The sequence below is a fragment of the Branchiostoma lanceolatum genome, chromosome 5 (assembly GCF_035083965.1).
Source record: "Branchiostoma lanceolatum isolate klBraLanc5 chromosome 5, klBraLanc5.hap2, whole genome shotgun sequence".
Classification (NCBI taxonomy): domain Eukaryota; kingdom Metazoa; phylum Chordata; class Leptocardii; order Amphioxiformes; family Branchiostomatidae; genus Branchiostoma; species Branchiostoma lanceolatum.
Window position 1 is genome coordinate 40,465 of NC_089726.1, and position 25,897 is coordinate 66,361.

Sequence of the window (25,897 nt, forward strand, 5' to 3'; positions counted from 1 at the left end):
TATTCGCGGCTGCAGATCCGTTGACCTCCACTGGACGATATTTACAAACATTTCAGTAGTGTACCCTCTCAACATCGATGGTATTACTCACTTTGTGGTCCTGTGTAAATCCCCAAATACAATATATTGACCTCTGATATCATGGAACATCGGTGTGAGACAGCACATGCATGTTACGAATCGTCCGCCACCGACTTGCCTGCTAGTTCCTGGTCCAGAAAAAGCTGTACACGCGAGATGCGCTACTAAGACGGACGTGTGTGTGTGCAGCTAGATAGCGGCCATGTCTTCACCTTACAAGGACGAGACGCCAGGATCGCTGCCGGGCATAGGACAGGTCAGTCTAACAGTCTAACAAGAGTCTTGTTGTTAGCTGCCCCCTCCCCCTCAGGACAGGTCAGTGTTGTTGTTAGCTGCCTCCTCCCCCCCTCAGGACAGGTCAGTGTTGTTGTTAGCTGCCCCCCCCCTCAGGACAGGTCAGTGTTGTTGTTAGCTGCCTCCCCCCCCCCTCAGGACAGGTCAGTGTTGTTGTTAGCTGCCTCCCCCCTCAGGACAGGTCAGTGTTGTTGTTAGCTGCCTCCCCCCCCCCCCCTCAGGACAGGTCAGTGTTGTTGTTAGCTGCCTCCCCCCCTCCCCCCCTCAGGACAGGTCAGTGTTGTTGTTAGCTGCCTCCCCCCCCCCCCCTCAGGACAGGTCAGTGTTGTTGTTAGCTGCCTCCTCCCCCCCTCAGGACAGGTCAGTGTTGTTGTTAGCTGCCTCCTCCCCCCCTCAGGACAGGTCAGTGTTGTTGTTAGCTGCCTCCCCCCCCCTCAGGACAGGTCAGTCTTGTTGTTAGCTCCCCCCCCCCCCTCAGGACAGGTCAGTCTTGTTGTTAGCTGCCCCCCCCCCCCCCTCAGGACAGGTCATGATCAGTCTTGTTGTTAGCTGCCCCCCCCCCCCCAGGACAGGTCAGTGTTGTTGTTAGCTGCCCCCCCCCCCAGGACAGGTCAGTGTTGTTGTTAGCTGCCCCCCCCCCCAGGACAGGTCAGTCTTGTTGTTAGCTGCCCCCCCCCCCCAGGACAGGTCAGTGTTGTTGTTAGCTGCCCCCCCCCCCCAGGACAGGTCAGTGTTGTTGTTAGCTGCCCCCCCCCCCTCAGGACAGGTCAGTCTTGTTGTTAGCCATCTCATCCATTGCTGCAACCTTGCACATGGTCAAGCCAAGTATAGTCAACACAAGTATCCAATAGACCGATCCCAAAGCCACGCCCCCTGTTCGATTTTGAACACCTCCGTCACAAAAACAGGGTTTGACAGACCAAACATGGCCGCCGCGGCTAGCTTGAAAATAATGCCACTGACTTCGGTTTAGCTTTTGTGGCCCTGAAACCCTTTCAGAGCGGGCCAAATAAGAATGCTATGTCTTCTTTGTTGAAGGCTGCATCCACCGGGTAGAGTTGTTTAAGGAGGGAGTAGGTGTAGTTGCGGTGAGAGCGTAATGTTTTCGGTCAATGTTACTAGTAATGCGGTATGCATCTACATCTACATAGTTGTTGCCCCCAAATAACCCCTTCAGGGGCATAGTAGGGGGGGAGTTGAGGTCCCGGGCTAAGGCGCATAGCTTTCCCTTGTCCGTGGGCATCAGCGCCCAGTTTCTGACAAGCAGGCGATGCACGTGTAAAACAGGGTTCATATATCTGTGACAGGGTTCCCACTGTATTGACTGCATGCATACCAGCTGCATGGTATTTAGTAACTAAGAATTAAAATGCATCCTTTTACTTCCCTGTTCACTTTCAAGTTAACCAGTTTCACACACCAGTAACTGAAGATACAAAACTCTGCGCTAGCAGACTTTGTAGTAGTCAGCATGTGGTACAAGCTTCCTCTATCTCCTTGAGTGCCTGATCTATTTTCTTTTTGAATTCGTTTTTGTTCTGAGCATGAATTCAACCAATACAGTGGAAAACCTGTCCCAGATATACGTTCCCTGCTTTACATGTGCCATTTCTGCCCCGCCAACGCTGTTTTTGACGGAGGTGGGCTGAATAGAACAGGGGGTTCTTTGGGTCTTCTATTCGTTCGATATGATGTTCGACAGGATCGGTCTATTGTGTCATTCAGGTTCTGAGGAGGCCGATTCTGAACCTTGACCTTTATCTCCCAGCAGGCTGTGGGTCGTGGGCTCTCCAGACGGCAGAAGTTCAGGCGGAAACATGTCGGTCCACCTGTCCCCTCACCTGTCCCCTCACCTGCAGCTGCAAAACCTGGCACAGGTGCAACACCTGGTGTGACCATGGCACCGAGAGGTTTGTATCCTACACATACTTCATAAGAACATGTTCAGTACAGGTTTGTTTGCACAGGTTTGACTGTGATAACTGATCGATCAATCATTCGCGAGCATCAGGAACTGGTGGGATACTTTATTTGCACATAACACATTATTTGCACAGGACTGACTGTGATGCAGTTTATGGAGGCCCGAGCCGTGGAGCTGAATAGTCTGCTACATTCGGCGCAGCAGACGCACGGCCCGCGGCACACTCTGCAGTCGCTGCCCCGACACATGCGCCGGCGAGCAGTCAGCCACAACCCCAAACGGCTGCCGCGCAGGCTACGGGATGTCGGCACCAGAAAGGTGTGTAGTCCCTGTTGAACCCTAACCTTTAACCTTCACCCCGAACCTGTTACCTATACCCCTCACATGCGCCGGCCAGACGGCTGCCAAACAGGCTACTACAGGAGGTCATCAGAAAGGTGTGTAGTCACTGTTGAACCCTAATCTTTAACCTTCACCCCTCAACCTGTAACCTATACCCCTCAGCCATAACCCCTAACGCCTGCCGTGCAGTCTGTGGGAGGTCGTCACTAAAAAGGTGTGTAGTCATTGTTAACCCCTAACCTTTAACCTATACCGCTCAGTCACAACCCCAAACGACCTCCTCACAGACCCTGGAGGTCAGCACCAGTGCCGCATCTCTCAGCCTCAGTTTACTTTAGACGCTGCTGTGTTGAGCCGCTTCCTATGTGTCTTTGTGTTGGCGAGGTTGTTAATTCATGCATTGGTTCGGCTGTGTTAGATATACGGCCAGCGCTGGAGATATGTTTGTTTGTAATGAGTTGTTTGTTTCTTTGTTGTTGTTTGCAGATGTTGCAGAACCTGCAGCCTGGCCAGCAGCTAGAGAAGTCGCGCCGACCCAGGAAGTTTTACCGGCGGCGGGCGGCAAACCGACAGGAGAGCTTCAACCAGCGGCAGAACCACGTCAGCTGGCTGCACACACACGTCTGGCACGCCAAGCGCTTCCACATGGTCAACAGGTGCGTTACCTGTACACACACGTCTGGCACGCCAAGCGCTTCCACATGGTCAACAGGTGCGTTACCTGCACACACACGTCTGGCACGCCAAGCGCTTCCACATGGTCAACAGGTGCGTTACCTGTACACACACGTCTGGCACGCCAAGCGCTTCCACATGGTCAACAGGTGCGTTACCTGCACACACACGTCTGGCACGCCAAGCGCTTCCACATGGTCAACAGGTGCGTTACCTGTACACACACGTCTGGCACGCCAAGCGCTTCCACATGGTCAACAGGTGCGTTACCTGCACACACACGTCTGGCACGCCAAGCGCTTCCACATGGTCAACAGGTGCGTTACCTGCACACACACGTCTGGCACGCCAAGCGCTTCCACATGGTCAACAGGTGCGTTACCTGCACACACACGTCTGGCACGCCAAGCGCTTCCACATGGTCAACAGGTGCGTTACCTGCACACACACGTCTGGCACGCCAAGCGCTTCCACATGGTCAACAGGTGCGTTACCTGCACACGCACGTCTGGCACGCCAAGCGCTTCCACATGGTCAACAGGTGCGTTACCTGCACACACACGTCTGGCACGCCAAGCGCTTCCACATGGTCAACAGGTGCGTTACCTGCACACACACGTCTGGCACGCCAAGCGCTTCCACATGGTCAACAGGTGCGTTACCTGCACACACACGTCTGGCACGCCAAGCGCTTCCACATGGTCAACAGGTGCGTTACCTGCACACACACGTCTGGCACGCCAAGCGCTTCCACATGGTCAACAGGTGCGTTACCTGTACACACACGTCTGGCACGCCAAGCGCTTCCACATGGTCAACAGGTGCGTTACATGCACACACACGTCTGGCACGCCAAGCGCTTCCACATGGTCAACAGGTGCGTTACCTGTACACACATGTCTGGCACGCCAAGCGCTTCCACATGGTCAACAGGTGCGTTACATGCACACACACGTCTGGCACGCCAAGCGCTTCCACATGGTCAACAGGTGCGTTACCTGCACACACACGTCTGGCACGCCAAGCGCTTCCATATGGTCAACAGGTGCGTTACCTGTACACACACGTCTGGCACGCCAAGCGCTTCCACATGGTCAACAGGTGCGTTACATGCACACACACGTCTGGCACGCCAAGCGCTTCCACATGGTCAACAGGTGCGTTACCTGTACACACACGTCTGGCACGCCAAGCGCTTCCACATGGTCAACAGGTGCGTTACATGCACACACACGTCTGGCACGCCAAGCGCTTCCACATGGTCAACAGGTGCGTTACATGCACACACACGTCTGGCACGCCAAGCGCTTCCACATGGTCAACAGGTGCGTTACCTGCACACACACGTCTGGCACGCCAAGTGCTTCCACATGGTCAACAGGTGCGTTACCTGGACACACACGTCTGGCACGCCAAGCGCTTCCACATGGTCAACAGGTGCGTTACCTGTACACACACATCTGGCACGCCAAGCGCTTCCACATGGTCAACAGGTGCGTTACCTGTACACACACGTCTGGCACGCCAAGCGCTTCCACATGGTCAACAGGTGCGTTACATGCACACACACGTCTGGCACGCCAAGCGCTTCCACATGGTCAACAGGTGCGTTACATGCACACACACGTCTGGCACGCCAAGCGCTTCCATATGGTCAACAGGTGCGTTACCTGCACACACACGTCTGGCACACCAAGCGCTTCCACATGGTCAACAGGTGCGTTACCTGCACACACACGTCTGGCACGCCAAGCGCTTCCACATGGTCAACAGGTGCGTTACCTGCACACACACGTCTGGCACGCCAAGCGCTTCCACATGGTCAACAGGTGCGTTACCTGCACACACACGTCTGGCACGCCAAGCGCTTCCACATGATCAACAGGTGCGTTACCTGCACACACACGTCTGGCACGCCAAGCGCTTCCACATGGTCAACAGGTGCGTTACCTGCACACACACGTCTGGCACACCAAGCGCTTCCACATGGTCAACAGGTGCACCTGCACACACACGTCTGGCACGCCAAGCGCTTCCACATGGTCAACAGGTGCGTTACCTGTCCCCAGGTGTTACCTGCAGTACTCAGGTGCATTACCTGCACACACAAGTCTAGCACGCCAAGCGCTTCCACATGGTCAACAGGTGCGTTACCTGTCCCCAGGTGTTACCTGCAGTACTCAGGTGCATTACCTGCACACACACGTCTGGCACGCCAAGCGCTTCCACATGGTCAACAGGTGCGTTACCTGCACACACACGTCTGGCACGCCAAGCGCTTCCACATGGTCAACAGGTGCGTTACCTGCACACACACGTCTGGCACGCCAAGCGCTTCCACATGGTCAACAGGTGCGTTACCTGCACACACACGTCTGGCACGCCAAGCGCTTCCACATGATCAACAGGTGCGTTACCTGCACACACACGTCTGGCACGCCAAGCGCTTCCACATGGTCAACAGGTGCGTTACCTGCACACACACGTCTGGCACGCCAAGTGCTTCCACATGGTCAACAGGTGCGTTACCTGGACACACACGTCTGGCACGCCAAGCGCTTCCACATGGTCAACAGGTGCGTTACCTGTACACACACATCTGGCACGCCAAGCGCTTCCACATGGTCAACAGGTGCGTTACCTGTACACACACGTCTGGCACGCCAAGCGCTTCCACATGGTCAACAGGTGCGTTACATGCACACACACGTCTGGCACGCCAAGCGCTTCCACATGGTCAACAGGTGCGTTACCTGCACACACACGTCTGGCACGCCAAGCGCTTCCACATGGTCAACAGGTGCGTTACCTGCACACACACGTCTGGCACGCCAAGCGCTTCCACATGGTCAACAGGTGCGTTACCTGCACACACACGTCTGGCACGCCAAGCGCTTCCACATGGTCAACAGGTGCGTTACCTGTCCCCAGGTGGTACCTGCAGTACTCAGGTGCATTACCTGTCCCCGGGTGGTACCCGTCCGCATGAAAGTTGTGTGAGTGATTTTTTGAATAAATTGAATGCTCTGAAATGGTGCTTGTGTCTGGTCTACTTCATGGTATCACACCTGTGTTCCAGCTGGGGTTACCGACTTCCAGACCATCCATGTGACAAGAGTGTGCGGGCAGCCTACAGGGCCATGTGCCACCACTGTCTTATACAGGTGTGTTTACTGTCTTATACAGGTGTGTATACTTCGATGAAGATTAGACATCCAGGTAATAAGATACGCCAAAAGCAGTTACTCAAACAACTGGATATGATTTTGGAAACGGTCAGACGTTTCAAGTAGCATCCACTACTTTTCGTCAGTGACTGTGAGCAAGATCAGTCAAACAGCAGGTTTATAACTACGAACTATGAATTGATATGCAAATAAAGAGAAGACAAATTTTTAGATAGTCCAATAGAAAGCAAAATAGACAACTCAAGACAAGGTTGAAGTAAAAGGGGACAATAGCTCCTATTGTTTCAATATAGGAGCTAAAGCTGGTTTCCCCCTTTCTTAGACACCAAAACCATCATAGAGAAGGATGGTCGCCTTCGGTTCGAAGTATACAGGAGGCCGACCCACACTGATCAGTATCTAGCCTTTGATTCTCACCACCCTTTGGAACACAAACTGGCAGTTATAAAACTCTCTTTCATCGGGCAGAACCGAGGCAGAATGGACTGGTCTGTACCACTGTCTAATAGGGTCCACTAGGACTGTACCACTTTCTGATGGGGTCCACATGAAGTGTAACATCATGAACAGATTTTGTCATCACAAACTGTGATTTTTGTGTTTCTCAGGAGGTGTCATATTACAGCTGTGACTTTTGTGTTTTTTAGGACATCTCATATTACGGCTGTATCGAGCTGACTGGTTCCCAGGGCAACATCCTACGTTTGTTACAACACTTTACTCCCCAAGACACAGGTAACTCCTTAGTTATCACTCCCCAAGACACAGGTAACTCCTTAGTTATCACTCCCCAAGACACAGGTAACTCATTAGTTATCACTCCCCAAGACACAGGTAACTCCTTAGTTATCACTCCCCAAGACACAGGTAACTCATTAGTTATCACTCCCCAAGACACAGGTAACTCCTTAGTTATCACTCCCCAAGACACAGGTAACTCCTTAGTTATCACTCCCCAAGACACAGGTAACTCCTTAGTTATCACTCCCCAAGACACAGGTAACTCCTTAGTTATCACTCCCCAAGACACAGGTAACTCCTTAGTTATCACTCCCCAAGACACGGGTAACTCCTTAGTTATCACTCCCTAAGACACGGGTAACTCATTAGTTATCACTCCCCAAGACACAGGTAACTCCTTAGTTATCACTCCCCAAGACACAGGTAACTCATTAGTTATCACTCCCCAAGACACAGGTAACTCCTTAGTTATCACTCCCCAAGACACAGGTAACTCCTTAGTTATCACTCCCCAAGACACAGGTAACTCCTTAGTTATCACTCCCCAAGACACAGGTAACTCCTTAGTTATCACTCCCCAAGACACGGGTAACTCCTTAGTTATCACTCCCTAAGACACGGGTAACTCCTTAGTTATCACTCCCCAAGACACAGGAAACTCCTTAGTTATCACTCCCCAAGACACAGGTAACTCCTTAGTTATCACTCCCCAAGACACAGGTAACTCCTTAGTTATCACTCCCCAAGACACGGGTAACTCCTTAGTTATCACTCCCCAAGACACAGGTAACTCCTTAGTTATCACTCCCCAAGACACAGGTAACTCCTTAGTTATCACTCCCCAAGACACGGGTAACTCCTTAGTTATCACTCCCCAAGACACAGGTAACTCCTTAGTTATCACTCCCCAAGACACAGGTAACTCCTTAGTTATCACTCCCCAAGACACGGGTAACTCCTTAGTTATCACTCCCCAAGACACAGGTAACTCCTTAGTTATCACTCCCCAAGACACAGGTAACTCCTTAGTTATCACTCCCCAAGACACAGGTAACTCCTTAGTTATCACTCCCCAAGACACAGGTAACTCCTTAGTTATCACTCCCCAAGACACAGGTAACTCCTTAGTTATCACTCCCCAAGACACGGGTAACTCCTTAGTTATCACTCCCCAAGACACAGGTAACTCCATAGTTATCACTCCCCAAGACACAGGTAACTCCTTAGTTATCACTCCCCAAGACACAGGTAACTCCTTAGTTATCACTCCCCAAGACACAGGTAACTCCTTAGTTATCACTCCCCAAGACGAAGGTAACTCCTTAGTTATCACTCCCCAAGACAAAGGTAACTCCTTAGTTATCACTCCCCAAGACACAGGTAACTCCTTAGTTATCACTCCCCAAGACACAGGTAACTCCTTAGTTATCACTCCCCAAGACACGGGTAACTCCTTAGTTATCACTCCCCAAGACACAGGTAACTCCTTAGTTATCACTCCCCAAGACACAGGTAACTTCTTAGTTATCACTCCCCAGGACACAGGTAACTCCTTAGTTATCACTCCCCAAGACACAGGTAACTCCTTAGTTATCACTCCCCAAGACACAGGTAACTCCTTAGTTATCACTCCCCAAGACACAGGTAACTTCTTAGTTATCACTCCCCAGGACACAGGTAACTTCTTAGTTATCACTCCCCAAGACACAGGTAACTCCTTAGTTATCACTCCCCATGACACAGGTAACTTCTTAGTTATCACTCCCCATGACACAGGTAACTTCTTAGTTATCACTCCCCATGACACAGGTAACTCCTTAGTTATCACTCCCCATGACACAGGTAACTTCTTAGTTATCACTCCCCATGACACAGGTAACTTCTTAGTTATCACTCCCCATGACACAGGTAACTTCTTAGTTATCACTCCCCAAGACACAGGTAACTCCTTAGTTATCACTCCCCAAGACACGGGTAACTCCTTAGTTATCACTCCCCAAGACACAGGTAACTCCTTAGTTATCACTCCCCAAGACACAGGTAACTCCTTAGTTATCACTCCCCAAGACACAGGTAACTCCTTAGTTATCACTCCCCAAGACACAGGTAACTCCTTAGTTATCACTCCCCAAGACACAGGTAACTCCTTAGTTATCACTCCCCAAGACACGGGTAACTCCTTAGTTATCACTCCCCAAGACACAGGTAACTCCATAGTTATCACTCCCCAAGACACAGGTAACTCCTTAGTTATCACTCCCCAAGACACAGGTAACTCCTTAGTTATCACTCCCCAAGACACAGGTAACTCCTTAGTTATCACTCCCCAAGACAAAGGTAACTCCTTAGTTATCACTCCCCAAGACAAAGGTAACTCCTTAGTTATCACTCCCCAAGACACAGGTAACTCCTTAGTTATCACTCCCCAAGACACAGGTAACTCCTTAGTTATCACTCCCCAAGACACGGGTAACTCCTTAGTTATCACTCCCCAAGACACAGGTAACTCCTTAGTTATCACTCCCCAAGACACAGGTAACTCCTTAGTTATCACTTCCCAGGACACAGGTAACTCATTAGTTATCACTCCCCAAGACACAGGTAACTTCTTAGTTATCACTCCCCAAGACACAGGTAACTCCTTAGTTATCACTCCCCAAGACACAGGTAACTCATTAGTTATCACTCCCCAAGACACAGGTAACTCCTTAGTTATCACTCCCCAAGACACAGGTAACTCCTTAGTTATCACTCCCCAAGACACAGGTAACTCCTTAGTTATCACTCCCCAAGACACAGGTAACTCCTTAGTTATCACTCCCCAAGACACAGGTAACTCCTTAGTTATCACTCCCCAAGACACAGGTAACTCATTAGTTATCACTCCCCAAGATACAGGTAACTCCTTAGTTATCACTCCCCAAGACACAGGTAACTCCTTAGTTATCACTCCCCAAGACACAGGTAACTCCTTAGTTATCACTCCCCAAGACACAGGTAACTTCTTAGTTATCACTCCCCAGGACACAGGTAACTTCTTAGTTATCACTCCCCAAGACACAGGTAACTCCTTAGTTATCACTCCCCAAGACACAGGTAACGTCTTAGTTATCACTCCCCAAGACACAGGTAACTTCTTAGTTATCACTCCCCAGGACACAGGTAACTCCTTAGTTATCACTCCCCAAGACACAGGTAACTTCTTAGTTATCACTCCCCAGGACACAGGTAACTCCTTAGTTATCACTTCCCAGGACACGGGTAACTCATTAGTTATCACTTCCCAGGACACAGGTAACTCCTTAGTTATCACTCCCCAAGACACAGGTAACTCCTTAGTTATCACTCCCCAAGACACGGGTAACTCCCTAGACGGCACCCACAAGGCTGTATACAGGGGTTTGTAGTTAAGCTGTGAGGTGTGTTTCTAATCAATCATGGATAGATGAGATATAATGAGTATAACTAAGTGTGTTTCATGTTCTCAGGTGGCTTTGGCTCTTTGAGCTCCTCAGAAGGAAGGGTGGAAGGAACAGCAACGCTCTACCGCCGGGACTGCTACCCCCACTGTGCACTGGGCCCAGTTACTTACGTGTTCAGGACTGGTGAGTACTGCTGGTTACTTACATGTACAGGGCTCTGACTGGTGAGTACTGCTGGTTACTTACATGTTCAGGGCTCTGACTGGTGAGTACTGCTGGTTACTTACATGTTCAGGGCTCTGACTGGTGAGTACTGCCGGTTACTTACATGTTCAGGGCTCTGACTGGTGAGTACTGCTGGTTACTTACATGTTCATGGCTCTGACTGGTGAGTACTGCTGGTTACTTACATGTTCAGGGCTCTGACTGGTGAGTACTGCCGGTTACTTACATGTTCAGGGCTCTGACTGGTGAGTACTGCTGGTTACTTACATGTTCATGGCTCTGACTGGTGAGTACTGCTGGTTACTTACATGTTCAGGGCTCTGACTGGTGAGTACTGCTGGTTACTTACATGTACAGGGCTCTGACTGGTGAGTACTGCTGGTTACTTATAGTGGTGCGGATCGGTCCGGCCGGACCGGTTCCGGACTTGTAAAACGTTTCGGTCCGAGTCCAAAAAAACCGAAACGCTGAGAACCGGTTTTTGGACTTGTCAAAATAATTAGCACTTATGTACATATGTACATCCTCTGTTTGATCCTTAACTCTCTAAACCCTTCAATAAATCACGAAGTTTGCGATAGAAAAGACGCAAACATTTGTTGTTGGCTTCTGATATGGCCGCTATGGCCGCTATTGCCGAAATCAGGAAGTCTCACAACTCCTCGCGAGATCTGGGTGACGTCAAGGGAACCTAGCGATGTGATTGGCTTAGCCATGTCATGCGTTGGGGGACTTCCCCAAATGGGCCCAGTGGCGGCCATGTTTGACCTGAGATAGAGAGAAGAAGCTTTGTTTTGCGGCCTTTGCCTGCAGCCCGGGAACATTGCGTGTCACAGGGTACAGGTCAGGTAAACACAATGCCGGCAGTATGTGAGAAAAATGATCCGGTGTGCCGGGGGCGTCAAAATATATTGCAAGGCTCTTGAGACGCCACCAGAGACAACCCGACATGTAGGTCACCACGCTGATTAGAGAGCATACTAGTACTTTTGTTCTGAATATACACGTTGTTCTGACTGCAGACGTGTTTTTGTGTGAATCTTTCCCTAGTTTAGAGAATTTAGGGGGATTAACAATGGTAACAGCATCAGTCACATAATGTGACGGCAATGTTTGGTGCCGGACCGGACCTTACAAGTCCGGACCTGAACCGAAACCTCTGGACTCGAGTCCGGACCGGAACCTGAACGTGGGTTTCGATCCGCACCACTAGTTACTTACATGTTCAGGGCTCTGACTGGTGAGTACTGCTAGTTACTTACATGTAGAGGGCTCTGACTGGTGAGTACTGCTGGTTACTTACATGTACAGGGCTCTGACTGGTGAGTACTGCTGGTTACTTACATGTTCAGGACTGGTGAGTACTGCTGGTTACTTACATGTTCAGGGCTCTGACTGGTGAGTACTGCTGGTTACTTACATGTACAGGGCTCTGACTGGTGAGTACTGCTGGTTACTTACATGTTCAGGACTGGTGAGTACTGCTGGTTACTTACATGTTCAGGGCTCTGACTGGTGAGTACTGCTGGTTACTTACATGTTCAGGACTGGTGAGTACTGCTGGTTACTTACATGTTCAGGACTGGTGAGTACTGCTGGTTACTTACATGTTCAGGGCTCTGACTGGTGAGTACTGCTGGTTACTTACATGTACAGGGCTCTGACTGGTGAGTACTGCTGGTTACTTACGTGTTCAGGACTGGTGAGTACTGCTGGTTACTTACATGTTCAGGGCTCTGACCGGTGAGTACTGCTGGTTACTTACATGTTCAGGGCTCTGACTGGTGAGTACTGCTGGTTACTTACATGTACAGGGCTCTGACTGGTGAGTACTGCTGGTTACTTACATGTTCAGGACTGGTGAGTACTGCTGGTTACTTACATGTTCAGGGCTCTGACTGGTGAGTACTGCTGGTTACTTACGTGTTCAGGGCTCTGACTGGTGAGTACTGCTGGTTACTTACATGTTCAGGTCTGGTGAGTACTGCTGGTTACTTACATGTTCAGGACTGGTGAGTACTGCTGGTTACTTACGTGTTCAGGACTGGTGAGTACTGCTGGTTACTTACGTGTTCAGGGCTCTGACTGGTGAGTACTGCTGGTTACTTACATGTTCAGGTCTGGTGAGTACTGCTGGTTACTTACATGTTCAGGACTGGTGAGTACTGCTGGTTACTTACATGTTCAGGACTGGTGAGTACTGCCGGTTACTTACATGTTCAGGGCTCTGACTGGTGAGTACTGCTGGTTACTTACATGTTCAGGACTGGTGAGTACTGCTGGTTACTTACATGTTCAGGACTGGTGAGTACTGCTGGTTACTTACATGTTCAGGACTGGTGAGTACTGCTGGTTACTTACGTGTTCAGGACTGGTGAGTACTGCTGGTTACTTACATGTTCAGGACTGGTGAGTACTGCCGGTTACTTACATGTTCAGGGCTCTGACCGGTGAGTACTGCTGGTTACTTACATGTACAGGGCTCTGACTGGTGAGTACTGCTGGTTACTTACATGTTCAGGACTGGTGAGTACTGCTGGTTACTTACATGTTCAGGGCTCTGACTGGTGAGTACTGCTGGTTACTTACATGTTCAGGACTGGTGAGTACTGCTGGTTACTTACGTGTTCAGGGCTCTGACTGGTGAGTACTGCCGGTTACTTACATGTTCAGGGCTCTGACCGGTGAGTACTGCTGGTTACTTACATGTACAGGGCTCTGACTGGTGAGTACTGCTGGTTACTTACATGTTCAGGACTGGTGAGTACAGCTGGTTACTTACATGTTCAGGGCTCTGACTGGTGAGTACTGCTGGTTACTTACATGTTCAGGACTGGTGAGTACTGCTGGTTACTTACATGTACAGGGCTCTGACTGGTGAGTACTGCTGGTTACTTACATGTTCAGGGCTCTGACTGGTGAGTACTGCTGGTTACTTACGTGTTCAGGGCTCTGACTGGTGAGTACTGCTGGTTACTTACATGTTCAGGACTGGTGAGTACTGCCGGTTACTTACATGTTCAGGGCTCTGACTGGTGAGTACTGCTGGTTACTTACATGTTCAGGGCTCTGACTGGTGAGTACTGCTGGTTACTTACATGTTCAGGGCTCTGACTGGTGAGTACTGCTGGTTACTTACATGTTCAGGGCTCTGACTGGTGAGTACTGCCGGTTACTTACTTACAATTTAGAATAAGCTTGTTACGTACCTGTTGAGATATGTACATAGAATTAGACATGGTCACTCTCATCAAAATTCCATGTCTGTTTTCAGAAAACAGTCAGGATCATTCTACTGCATCTTCCCGCCAGCTGTGGCTGTGGACCCACCCAGCCATCACCCAGGACGTTCTACAGGAGCTACAGCAGGTGGGTAAGGGGGGTCGGCAGGGGGGGAGCCCGGGAGGGCATGGGGTAAGCCAGGACCCACCCAGTCTGCACCCAGGACGTTCTACAGGAGCTCCAGCAGGTGGGTAAGGGGGGTCGGCAGGGGGGGAGCCCGGGAGGGCATGGGGTAAGCCAGGACCCACCCAGTCTGCACCCAGGACGTTCTACGGGAGCTCCAGCAGGTGGGTAAGGGGGGTCGGCAGGGGGGGAGCCCGGGAGGGCATGGGGTAAGCCAGGACCCACCCAGCCATCACCCAGGACGTTCTACGGGAGCTCCAGCAGGTGGGTAAGGGGGGTCGGCAGGGGGGGAGGGCATGGGGTAAGCCAGGACCCACCCAGTCTGCACCCAGGACATTCTACAGGAGCTACAGCAGGTGGGAAAGGGGGGTCGGCAGGGGGGAGGGCAGCGTTCCCGCCAGGCATACCTCAGTGCGTCAGGGGGGGAGGGCATGGAGTAGGGCAGGGGTAAAGAGGGTAGGGCAGGGGTAAAGGGGGGTCGGTAGGGGTAGAGCAGCACCCACCCAGGCTGCACATAGGACATTCTACAGGAGCTCCAGCAGGTGTGTATGGGGGGTCGGCAGGGGATAGGGCTTGGGGGCGAGGGCAGGACCCACCCAGATGCTCCCAGTGTTTGTGCTCCATACAGGTGTCTCACACAAGTGTTTTTGTTCTAAAGAGGTGTCTCACACAAGTGTTTGTGTTCTATACAGGTGTCTCACAACAGTGTTTGTGTTCTATGCAGATGTCTCACACCGGTGTTTGTGTCCAGTCCATTGGCCATGAGCTGGTGAGGTTTCGGCTGACTGGACAGCTTGCTGCAGCTACCCTGGAGGCTGCCCTGAATCTCCCCCCCTTACAGAATGGTGAACTCTCACGGTTCTCCGTTATTAGAAGTGTCATCTTATTTCCTGCTACCCCATGTGCTAAATCTGTCGATGTGTGTTGTCATGGCAACCTGAAAACAGACATGTTTGAAATGGAACAGTAAAATCATGCATGTAACTTCAATTTTCTATGTATTGTATATTTTGCAAGTTTTGTTTATTTTGTATTTTGGGTTTTATGTGATGTAAGTTTTGTGTGTTAATTTAGAGACAGTGCAACCAGGACAAGTGCTCTCCCTGACTGTGGTGGATCCTCGACTCAACATGCCCAGCAAGAGAACTAAAGTCACTCCACTCACAGCAGCAGGTAAGGTCACTCCGGAGAACTAAAGTCACTCCACTCACAGCAGCAGGTAAGGTCACTCCGGAGAACTAAAGTCACGCCACTCACAACAGCAGGTAAGGTCACTCCGGAGAACTTAAGTCCCCCCACTCACAGCAGCAGGTAAGGTCACTCCGGAGAACTAAAGTCACTCCACTCACAACAGCAGGTAAGGTCACTCCGGAGAACTAAAGTCACTGCACTAACAGCAGCAGGTAAGGTCACTCCGGAGAACTAAAGTCACTCCACTCACAACAGCAGGTAAGGTCACTCCGGAGAACTAAAGTCACTCCACTCACAACAGCAGGTAAGGTCACTCCGGAGAACTAAAGTCACTGCACTAACAGCAGCAGGTAAGGTCACTCCGGAGAACTAAAGTCACTCCACTCACAACAGCAGGTAAGGTCACTCCGGAGAACTAAAGTCACTCCACTCACAACAGCAGGTAAGGTCACTCCGGAGAACTAAAGTCACTCCACTCACAACAGCAGGTAAGGTCACTCCGGAGAACTAGAGTCACTCCACTCACAACAGCAGGTAAGGTCACTCCGGAGAACTAAAGTCACTCCACTCACAACAGCAGGTAAGGTCACTCCGGAGAACTAAAGTAGTAGAGTTACATGTGTATGTGAGTAATGTTCTGTATGATACTCTGTGTGTCCCCAGCTGACCCAGTAGAGTTACATGTGTATGTGAGTAATGTTCTGTATGATACTCTGTGTGTCCCCAGCTGACCCAGTAGAGTTACATGTGTATGTGAGTAATGTTCTGTATGATACTCTGTGTGTCCCCAGCTGACCCAGTAGAGTTACATGTGTATGTGAGTAATGTTCTGTATGATACTCTGTGTCCCCAGCTGACCCAGTAGAGTTACATGTGTATGTAAGTAATGTTCTGTATGATACTCTGTGTGTCCCCAGCTGACCCAGTAGAGTTACATGTGTATGTGAGTAATGTTCTGTATGATACTCTGTGTGTCCCCAGCTGACCCAGTAGAGTTACATGTGTATGTGAGTAATGTTCTGTATGATACTCTGTGTCCCCAGCTGACCCAGTAGAGTAACATGTGTATGTGAGTAATGTTCTGTATGATACTCTGTGTCCCCAGCTGACCCAGTAGAGTTACATGTGTATGTGAGTAATGGTCTGTATGATACTCTGTGTCCCCAGCTGACCCAGTAGAGTTACATGTGTATGTGAGTAATGTTCTGTATGATACTCTGTGTCCCCAGCTGACCCAGCAGAGTTACATGTGTATGTGAGTAATGTTCTGTATGATACTCTGTGTGTCCCCAGCTGACCCAGTAGAGTTACATGTGTATGTGAGTAATGTTCTGTATGATACTCTGTGTGTCCCCAGCTGACCCAGTAGAGTTACATGTGTGTGTGAGTAATGTTCTGTATGATACTCTGTGTGTCCCCAGCTGACCCAGTAGAGTTACATGTGTGTGTGAGTAATGTTCTGTATGATACTCTGTGTGTCCCCAGCTGACCCAGTAGAGTTACATGTGTGTGTGAGTAATGTTCTGTATGATACTCTGTGTCCCCAGCTGACCCAGTAGAGTTACATGTGTGTGTGAGTAATGTTCTGTATGATACTCTGTGTGTCCCCAGCTGACCCAGTAGAGTTACATGTGTATGTGAGTAATGTTCTGTATGATACTCTGTGTCCCCAGCTGACCCAGTAGAGTAACATGTGTATGTGAGTAATGTTCTGTATGATACTCTGTGTGTCCCCAGCTGACCACGTAGAGTTACATGTGTATGTGAGTAATGGTCTGTATGATACTCTGTGTGTCCCCAGCTGACCCAGTAGAGTTACATGTGTATGTGAGTAATGTTCTGTATGATACTCTGTGTCCCCAGCTGACCCAGTAGAGTTACATGACTGTGTATGTGAGTAATGTTCTGTATGATACTCTGTGTCCCCAGCTGACCCAGTAGAGTTACATGACTGTGTATGTGAGTAATGTTCTGTATGATACTCTGTGTCCCCAGCTGACCCAGTAGAGTTACATGTGTATGTGAGTAATGTTCTGTATGATACTCTGTGTCCCCAGCTGACCCAGCAGAGTTACATGTGTATGTGAGTAATGTTCTGTATGATACTCTGTGTGTCCCCAGCTGACCCAGTAGAGTTACATGTGTATGTGAGTAATGTTCTGTATGATACTCTGTGTCCCCAGCTGACCCAGCAGAGTTACATGTGTATGTGAGTAATGTTCTGTATGATACTCTGTGTGTCCCCAGCTGACCCAGTAGAGTTACATGTGTATGTAAGTAATGTTCTGTATGATACTCTGTGTGTCCCCAGCTGACCCAGTAGAGTTACATGTGTATGTGAGTAATGTTCTGTATGATACTCTGTGTCCCCAGCTGACCCAGTAGAGTTACATGTGTATGTGAGTAATGTTCTGTATGATACTCTGTGTGTCCCCAGCTGACCCAGTAGAGTTACATGTGTATGTGAGTAATGTTCTTTATGATACTCTGTGTGTCCCCAGCTGACCCAGTAGAGTTACATGTGTATGTGAGTAATGTTCTGTATGATACTCTGTGTCCCCAGCTGACCCAGTAGAGTTACATGTGTATGTGAGTAATGTTCTGTATGATACTCTGTGTGTCCCCAGCTGACCCAGTAGAGTTACATGTGTATGTGAGTAATGTTCTGTATGATACTCTGTGTGTCCCCAGCTGACCCAGTAGAGTTACATGTGTATGTGAGTAATGTTCTGTATGATACTCTGTGTGTCCCCAGCTGACCCAGTAGAGTTACATGTGTATGTGAGTAATGTTCTGTATGATACTCTGTGTGTCCCCAGCTGACCCAGTAGAGTTACATGTGTATGTGAGTAATGTTCTGTAATACTCTGTGTCCCCAGCTGACCCAGTAGAGTTGGAGTGTGATGCGGTACTCTGGGATGCAGACAAGAGAAAAATGCTCCAAACTCCACCAGGGCAGAACAACAGGTAACGTAACATGACCAATTATCGTCCAATTCATTCGAAACGTATTTATCTTAAAACTGTGCTGACAGAGCCAAATGTTAAACCCATGGGCAGAAATATTCAGCACTTCTAACAAGAAAATGCATGGTCTGCAAGTTTTTCTCTGCCTGTTTAACGCCATGCGAGCATGTATTAATACTGGGGTATATGATGTAGAATTGTGCTAGGCTTACCCATTATCGTCCGCTTCAGTCTTTTCCCTTCTAGCGCTATGCTTGAAGAACATAGACCGGAAAAAATGCACAGTAACTGTCCAAAGTAATCTACAGACAAATGATAGTAAAGTCACTGTTTGTCCCGCCGCATGCTTGATGTGATGGAAGAGAACAATGTTGTGTAGTGAATTTCACCGACATCAGCGGCACGTGGTGTTCACGTGATAAACGCATGGCCATGATGTTATGCCATGCCAAAATGTACCATCAGAGCGGGGGTCGTTAGGTTTTATCGAACCTTCCTAAAACTGGTAAGAGTTTCAAACCTCGAATCACCATGGATAGTCTGAATATCAAAGAAAGGTTTAACGTCAGCTACTTTTAAAAGATACTAGCTATCATGTAAGTTTGAAAAACATGATGAAGTACGCGGTGTCAAATTACATATGAAATACGTCATGCATGACGCTTCCGTGCAACTTGTTGTTACTGGTTCAGGAGTTTATTCTGTTATGTCGCTGGACGTAAACCTTTTTCATTGTTTTCTATAAAAGAAAGAGATGGCTAAGGATCTTATGACATCCTTTTTTGCTCATTAGAACAGGCTTTGGCATAATACACCTCGACATGTGGACATGACCCACACTGCACGATAACAGGTCCTGCACGATAATTGGTCCTGCACGATAACAGGTCCTGCACGATAATTGGTCCTGCACGATAACTGGTCCTGCACGATAACTGGTCCTGCACGATAACTGGTCCTGCACGATAACTGGTCCTGCACGATAACAGGTCCTGCACGATAACTGGTCTTGCACGATAATTGGTCCTGCACGATAACTGGTCCTGCACGATAACTGGTCCTGCACGATAATTGGTCCTGCACGATAACTGGTCCTGCACGATAACTGGTCCTGCACGATAACAGGTCCTGCACGATAATTGGTCCTGCACGATAACTGGTCCTGCACGATAACTGGTCCTGCACGATAATTGGTCCTGCACGATAACAGGTCCTGCACGATAATTGGTCCTGCACGATAACTGGTCCTGCACGATAACTGGTCCTGCACGATAACTGGTCCTGCACAATAACTGGTCCTGCACAATAACTGGTCTTGCACGATAACTGGTCTTGCACGATAACAGGTCCTGCACGATAATTGGTCTTGCACGATAATTAGTCCCGCACGTTAACTGGTCCTGCACGATAATTGGTCATGCTACTTTAACAACATCAGCTTCTCTTCAGGTTGGGATTAACTGTTGCACTTGATAGAAACAAACGACAGGTCCTTCTCTTGGCTTATTTATTTTCCAATGTATTGTTGATAAAGGGGGGCTGAGGTACGTACGGGGGGCTGAGGTACGTACAGGGGGGCTGAGGTATGTACAGGGGGCTGAGGTATGTACAGGGGGCTGAGGTATGTACAGGGGGCTGAGGTATGTACAGGGGGGCTGAGGTACGTACAGGGGGGCTGAGGTATGTACAGGGGGCTGAGGTATGTACAGGGGTCAAGTATTGGGGAGTCTATGTTAAGCAGTTCTAACATGTTTAACTGTCAATTCCTCACAATAACTGGTCCTGCACAATAACTGGTCTTGCACGATAACTGGTCTTGCACGATAACAGGTCCTGCACGATAATTGGTCTTGCACGATAATTAGTCCCGCACGTTAACTGGTCCTGCACGATAATTGGTCATGCTACTTTAACAACATCAGCTTCTCTTCAGGTTGGGATTAACTGTTGCACTTGATAGAAACAAACGACAGGTCCTTCTCTTGGCTTATTTATTTTCCAATGTATTGTTGATAAAATTGTAACATTGTGCACCTTTTGCATCGTTTAACTATTGTTTACAGCAATGTTGTGCATCACTGTTGTTATGTGGCACTTTGGGTGCCTTTGTTGTGTTGATGTTTGTCCCTGTTTCCTGCCCATCTCCAGGAGTGGTGAGGAAGATACAGATGTTGCGGGAGATGATGGATCTGTTGCCGGGGACAACAGACGTGTTCCCATCTTACTGGTGCATCAGCAGGGGCGCACGGCTCAGTGGGGGGTCACACCTGCCTCCGCCCTAGGGATGGGCTGGGACGTCATCCTGCCCGCAGGCTGGGCCATGGTCTTCTGGCTGGGTCTCCAGTACAGGGGGGCCCGCGCAGGGGGGCTGAGGTACGTACAGGGGGCCTGCACAGGGGGGCTGAGGTACGTACAGGGGGGCCCGTGCAGGGGGGCTGAGGTACATACAGGGGGGGCCGCTCAGGGGGGCTGAGGTACATACAGGGGGGGCCGCTCAGGCGGGCTGAGGTACGTACAGGGGGGCTGAGGTATGTACGGGGGGGGGGGGGGGGGGGGGGGCTGAGGTAGTTACGGGGGGGGGGGGGCTAATGTACATACGGGGGCTGAGGTACGTACAGGGGGCTGAGGTACGTACAGGGTGGCTGAGGTACGTACGGGGGGGCCGAGGTATGTAGGGGGGGGGGGCTGAGGTATGTAGGGGGGGGCTAAGGTACGTACGGGGGGCTGAGGTACGTACGGGGGGCTGAGGTATGTACAGGGGGGCTGAGGTACGTACAGGGGGGCTGAGGTATGTACAGGGGGGCTGAGGTACGTACAGGGGGGCTGAGGTATGTACAGGGGGGCTGAGGTACGTACGGGGGGCTGAGGTACGTACGGGGGGCTGAGGTATGTACAGGGGGCTGAGGTATGTACAGGGGGCTGAGGTACGTACAGGGGGCTGAGGTATGTACAGGGGGGCTGAGGTACGTACAGGGGGCTGAGGTATGTACAGGGGGCTGAGGTACGTACAGGGGGCTGAGGTATGTACAGGGGGGCTGAGGTATGTACAGGGGGCTGAGGTATGTACAGGGGTCAAGTATTGGGGAGTCTATGTTAAGCAGTTCTAACATGTTTAACTGTCAATTCCTCACTCAATCTGTTAAAAATGACGGTTGTTACTCCAGCTGGTGAAAGTGAAAGTTGGTGAAAGTGAAAGTTGTTCCTCCTTTCCCAGAGAAATGCGGCGGCTGCAGCTGGAAACCGGCCAGCTGGTTTTCCCTGACGACTTCCCGGATACGGAAGCGTACCGAACACTGCACCAGGAACAGGCAGCGCGGCGGAGAGAGCAGCATGACAGGTTAGTACCCCCCCCACTATCCCCCCCACTATCCCCCCCACTATCCCCCCCCTCTATCCTCCCCCCCTCACTGAACACTGCACCAGGAACAGGCAGCGCGGCGGAGAGAGCAGCATGACAGGTTAGTACCCCCCCCACTATCCCCCCCCCTCTATCCTCCCCCCCCCCCCTCCTCACCGAACACTGCACCAGGAACAGGCAGCGCGGCGGAGAGAGCAGCATGACAGGTTAGTACCCCCCCCACTATCCCCCCCTCTATCCTCCCCTCCCCCCCTCTCTGCTAAACCTGTCCTGTCCACATGTCCTGCTCCAATTTCTAATGACGTCAGATGCAATGCTGGTGAAGATCAATATGGATTCCACTACGACATGTAGGTAACTATAAAAGCCTGTGGTTAACACAATGCTGTTGTCCTGATGTCGCTCCATTTTTCACTACATGTAGGTAACTATAAAAGCCTGTGGTTAACACAATGCTGTTGTCCGGATGTCGCTCCATTGCAGGTACCCACCAGGGAAAAGGCCCAACTTCGCCAAACTGGGGACTGCTGCACCCTTTCACTGCCCCTGGGACCGGCTGGTGGAAGGGTGGGCACAGCTTGCAGGCACTCCATCCACAGGACAGCCTCGCGGAACACAGCTCGCAGGCACTCCATCCCCAGGACAGCCCCGGGGTCTCTGCGTTGCCAGGGACAGGAGGATACGGCAGCAGCTGTCTCAGCTGTGTCGTCATGCCGACCAGCAGCTAGGTCGTCATGCCGACCGTCCAGAGCTGGTCCCTGTTCTCTCCCACCTGGTGGCCGTCCGCCTAAGAATGGTCTCGCGGGGGACGCCTGTTGCCATGGCGATGATCTGTGCCCCCTCGGAGGAAGATGTTGCTGGGGGCGTGGCGAGCAGCCCTGTGGAGCCTGCGCACCCGGAGGGGATGATAAGCGACGACTGCGACGTTGTCAGACATTGTTCCCGGCTAACGCTGGGGTACGTTACAGCAGGGGCGAACAGCCTGGCCGCAGGTCAGGGGTCGGGGGTGGGGCTGTGTGTGGTGCAGGGTCTGCTGTCTGCTCTGCAGGTGCAGCAGCAGGGGCAGGCTGTGGTGCTGGTGCGCAACCCCAACTCTGCACAGTACCGCTTTGCACATGTCACTGTTCTGTAACACAACTCTGCACAGTACCGCTTTGCATATGTAACGGTTCTGTAACACAACTCTGCACAGTACCGCTTCGCACATGTCACTGTTCTGTAACACAACTCTGCACAGTACCGCTTTGCATATGTAACGGTTCTGTAACACAACTCTGCACAGTACCGCTTTGCACATGTCACTGTTCTGTAATATACTGTTCTATAATACACACATAACGGTTCTGTAATACACACATAACGGTTCTCTGATACACACAAAACTGTTCTGTAATACACACATAACTGTTCTGTAATACACACATAACGGTTCTGTAATACACACAACTGTTCTGTAACACACACAAAACTGTTCTGTAATACATACATAGCTGTTCTGTAATACACACATAGCTGTTCTGTAAAGCCCCTATTACACATAGCCGAACATGGCCTCCCGACTTTCCCCCGACCATGGTTAGGAGTGATTCGGGAGCTAGGTCGGCTGAGTCGGCTGGTGTTTGTCTGAGTCGGCTTGTGTTCCGAATGTTTTAGAAATTTTAAAACGTTCGGCTCTGGACGGAGGGTCTGGAATGAGTTGGCTGGTGTTCGGCGCGGTCGGCTTATTAGTGTTCGGGAGTAAGTCAGAAGTAAAATCGGAACCTTAATCACGCCAGAACCGCTGCTGACCTACTCCCAACTAGTTTCAAACCTACACATGACTAACCCCAAGGCCTAGACAAATCTCTGTTTACTCATTTCCAACGAAGTGACTACTATCAGAACGTGGGCGAATCCCACACGACCAAATACAAAGAATCGGTTCTGGATTAGTCAGGAGAGATTCGGCAGTCTGCGGCTAGAGGTCGGGATGGTTGGGAGTAGGTTAGACGGCATTCGGGGCCCAGTTGGGAGTAATTCATTTACTGGTTAGGAGATGGTTGGGACATGTTCGGCGCCAAACATAGGCGTGGCCTAAAACTGGTCAGACTGCTCCCGAACTTCCGCCGACCTGGTTCGGCTAGTAGTCGGGAGCCATGTTCGGCTATGTGTAACCGGGGTTTTAGTTGGCTAGTAGTCGGGAGCCATGTTCGGCTATGTGTAACCGGGGCTTTAGTCGGCTAGTAGTCGGGAGCCATGTTCGGCTATGTGTAACCGGGGCTTTAGTTGGCTCGTAGTCGGGAGCCATGTTCGGCTATGTGTAACCGGGGCTTTAGTTGGCTCGTAGTCGGGAGCCATGTTCGGCTATGTGTAACCGGGGCTTTAGATGGCTCGTAGTCGGGAGCCATGTTCGGCTATGTGTAACCGGGGTTTTAGTTGGCTAGTAGTCGGGAGCCATGTTCGGCTATGTGTAACCGGGGCTTTAGTTGGCTCGTAGTCGGGAGCCATGTTCGGCTATGTGTAACCGGGGCTTTAGTTGGCTCGTAGTCGGGAGCCATGTTCGGCTATGTGTAACCGGGGCTTTAGATGGCTCGTAGTCGGGAGCCATGTTCGGCTATGTGTAACCGGCGCTTTAGTTGGCTAGTAGTCGGGAGCCATGTTCGGCTATGTGTAACCGGGGCTTTAGTTGGCTAGTAGTCGGGAGCCATGTTCGGCTATGTGTAACCGGGGTTTTAGATGGCTAGTAGTCGGGAGCCATGTTCGGCTATATGTAACCGGGGCTTTAGATGGCTAGTAGTCGGGAGCCATGTTCGGCTATGTGTAACCGGGGCTTTAGTTGGCTAGTAGTCGGGAGCCATGTTCGGCTATGTGTAACCGGGGCTTTAGTTGGCTAGTAGTCGGGAGCCATGTTCGGCTATGTGTAACCGGGGTTTTAGATGGCTAGTAGTTGGGAGCCATGTTCGGCTATGTGTAACCGGGGCTTTAGTTGGCTCGTAGTCGGGAGCCATGTTAGGCTATGTGTAACCGGGGCTTTAGTTGGCTAGTAGTCGGGAGCCATGTTCGGCTATGTGTAATCGGGGCTTTAGTTGGCTCGTAGTCGGGAGCCATGTTCGGCTATGTGTAACCGGGGCTTTAGTTGGCTAGTAGTCAGGAGCCATGTTCGGCTATGTGTAACGGGGGCTTTAGTCGGCTAGTAGTCGGGAGCCATGTTCGGCTATGTGTAACCGGGGCTTTAGTTGGCTAGTAGTCGGGAGCCATGTTCGGCTATGTGTAACCGGGGCTTTAGTTGGCTCGTAGTCGGGAGCCATGTTCGGCTATGTGTAATCGGGCTTAACAGTACTGCTCTGCACATACACTCAACCTTTTTGCGACACTGCCTTTTCGCGACACTGTACCGACAAATCAATTCTTATCAAGTCAAAATGCTTGTAGTTGACCCCCTCTTGTTTTAATTTTACGCTAACTTTGATTGAGTAACCCAACATCTTTATGTAAGTCCAGGGGTTTCACAAACATAGTCATTGAAACACTACTTAGCGTTACTTATTGTCTGGAAGCACTTGTTTTGCTCAACTGAATAAAGGAGAACATGAATTGATCCATTACACTTGCTGGTGTTGGATGTGTCGATCGATCTTGAACTGAAGGAGAACGTTTATTTTAGTACATATCTGCAGCTGATTGCCTCCTTCAGGATGCAGATGACCAGCATCTGGTTAGATGGTCGCGATAATCTCAATGTTTACATCCAACTGCTGTCAGATAGTTTCACATGTCAGCAGTGCTGAGACTGTTGGACATGTCGACTGCACATATCATGCCGCATGTCCCGTACATACTGTACGCCCCACTGGGTCTGTCTAGTATCAGTAATAACCACCCCGGATGGCTTGTTTTGCTGCACAGCGAGTCTGTATAATAACCACAGCGAGTCTGCATAATAACCGCAGCGAGTCTGTATAATAACCACAGCGAGTCTGTATAATAACCACAGCGAGTCTGCATAATAACCACAGCGAGTCTGCATAATAACCACAGCGAGTCTGCATAATAACCACAGCGAGTCTGCATAATAACCACAGCGAGTCTGCATAATAACCACAGC

The 25,897-nt window shown here is 50.4% G+C and overlaps 1 protein-coding gene across 4 annotated transcripts; it reads left to right on the top strand.

Annotated features, from left to right (window-relative positions):
• Window positions 1–32: 32 nt before the first annotated feature.
• LOC136434294 (ribonucleases P/MRP protein subunit POP1-like) lies at window positions 33–25,397 on the top strand. Of its 4 annotated transcripts, none has more exons than XM_066427011.1 (15): window positions 33–337; window positions 2,144–2,285; window positions 2,433–2,617; window positions 3,128–3,297; window positions 6,396–6,480; window positions 7,152–7,239; window positions 10,734–10,828; window positions 13,824–13,851; window positions 14,167–14,261; window positions 15,022–15,142; window positions 15,372–15,470; window positions 18,368–18,455; window positions 20,604–20,828; window positions 21,670–21,792; window positions 22,297–25,397. In XM_066427011.1, exons 1-15 carry the CDS (start codon window positions 284–286, stop codon window positions 22,943–22,945), a joined length of 2,247 nt encoding a protein of 748 aa, XP_066283108.1. In that variant the 5' UTR covers window positions 33–283; the 3' UTR covers window positions 22,946–25,397. The 4 variants fall into 4 exon arrangements, with proteins under 4 accessions (XP_066283108.1, XP_066283109.1, XP_066283110.1 ...); XM_066427012.1 differs by lacking the exon at window positions 13,824–13,851 and adding an exon at window positions 12,104–12,132 and having other exon boundaries at window positions 10,734–10,827; XM_066427013.1 differs by having other exon boundaries at window positions 2,147–2,285.
• The last annotated feature ends 500 nt before the right edge of the window (window positions 25,398–25,897 follow it).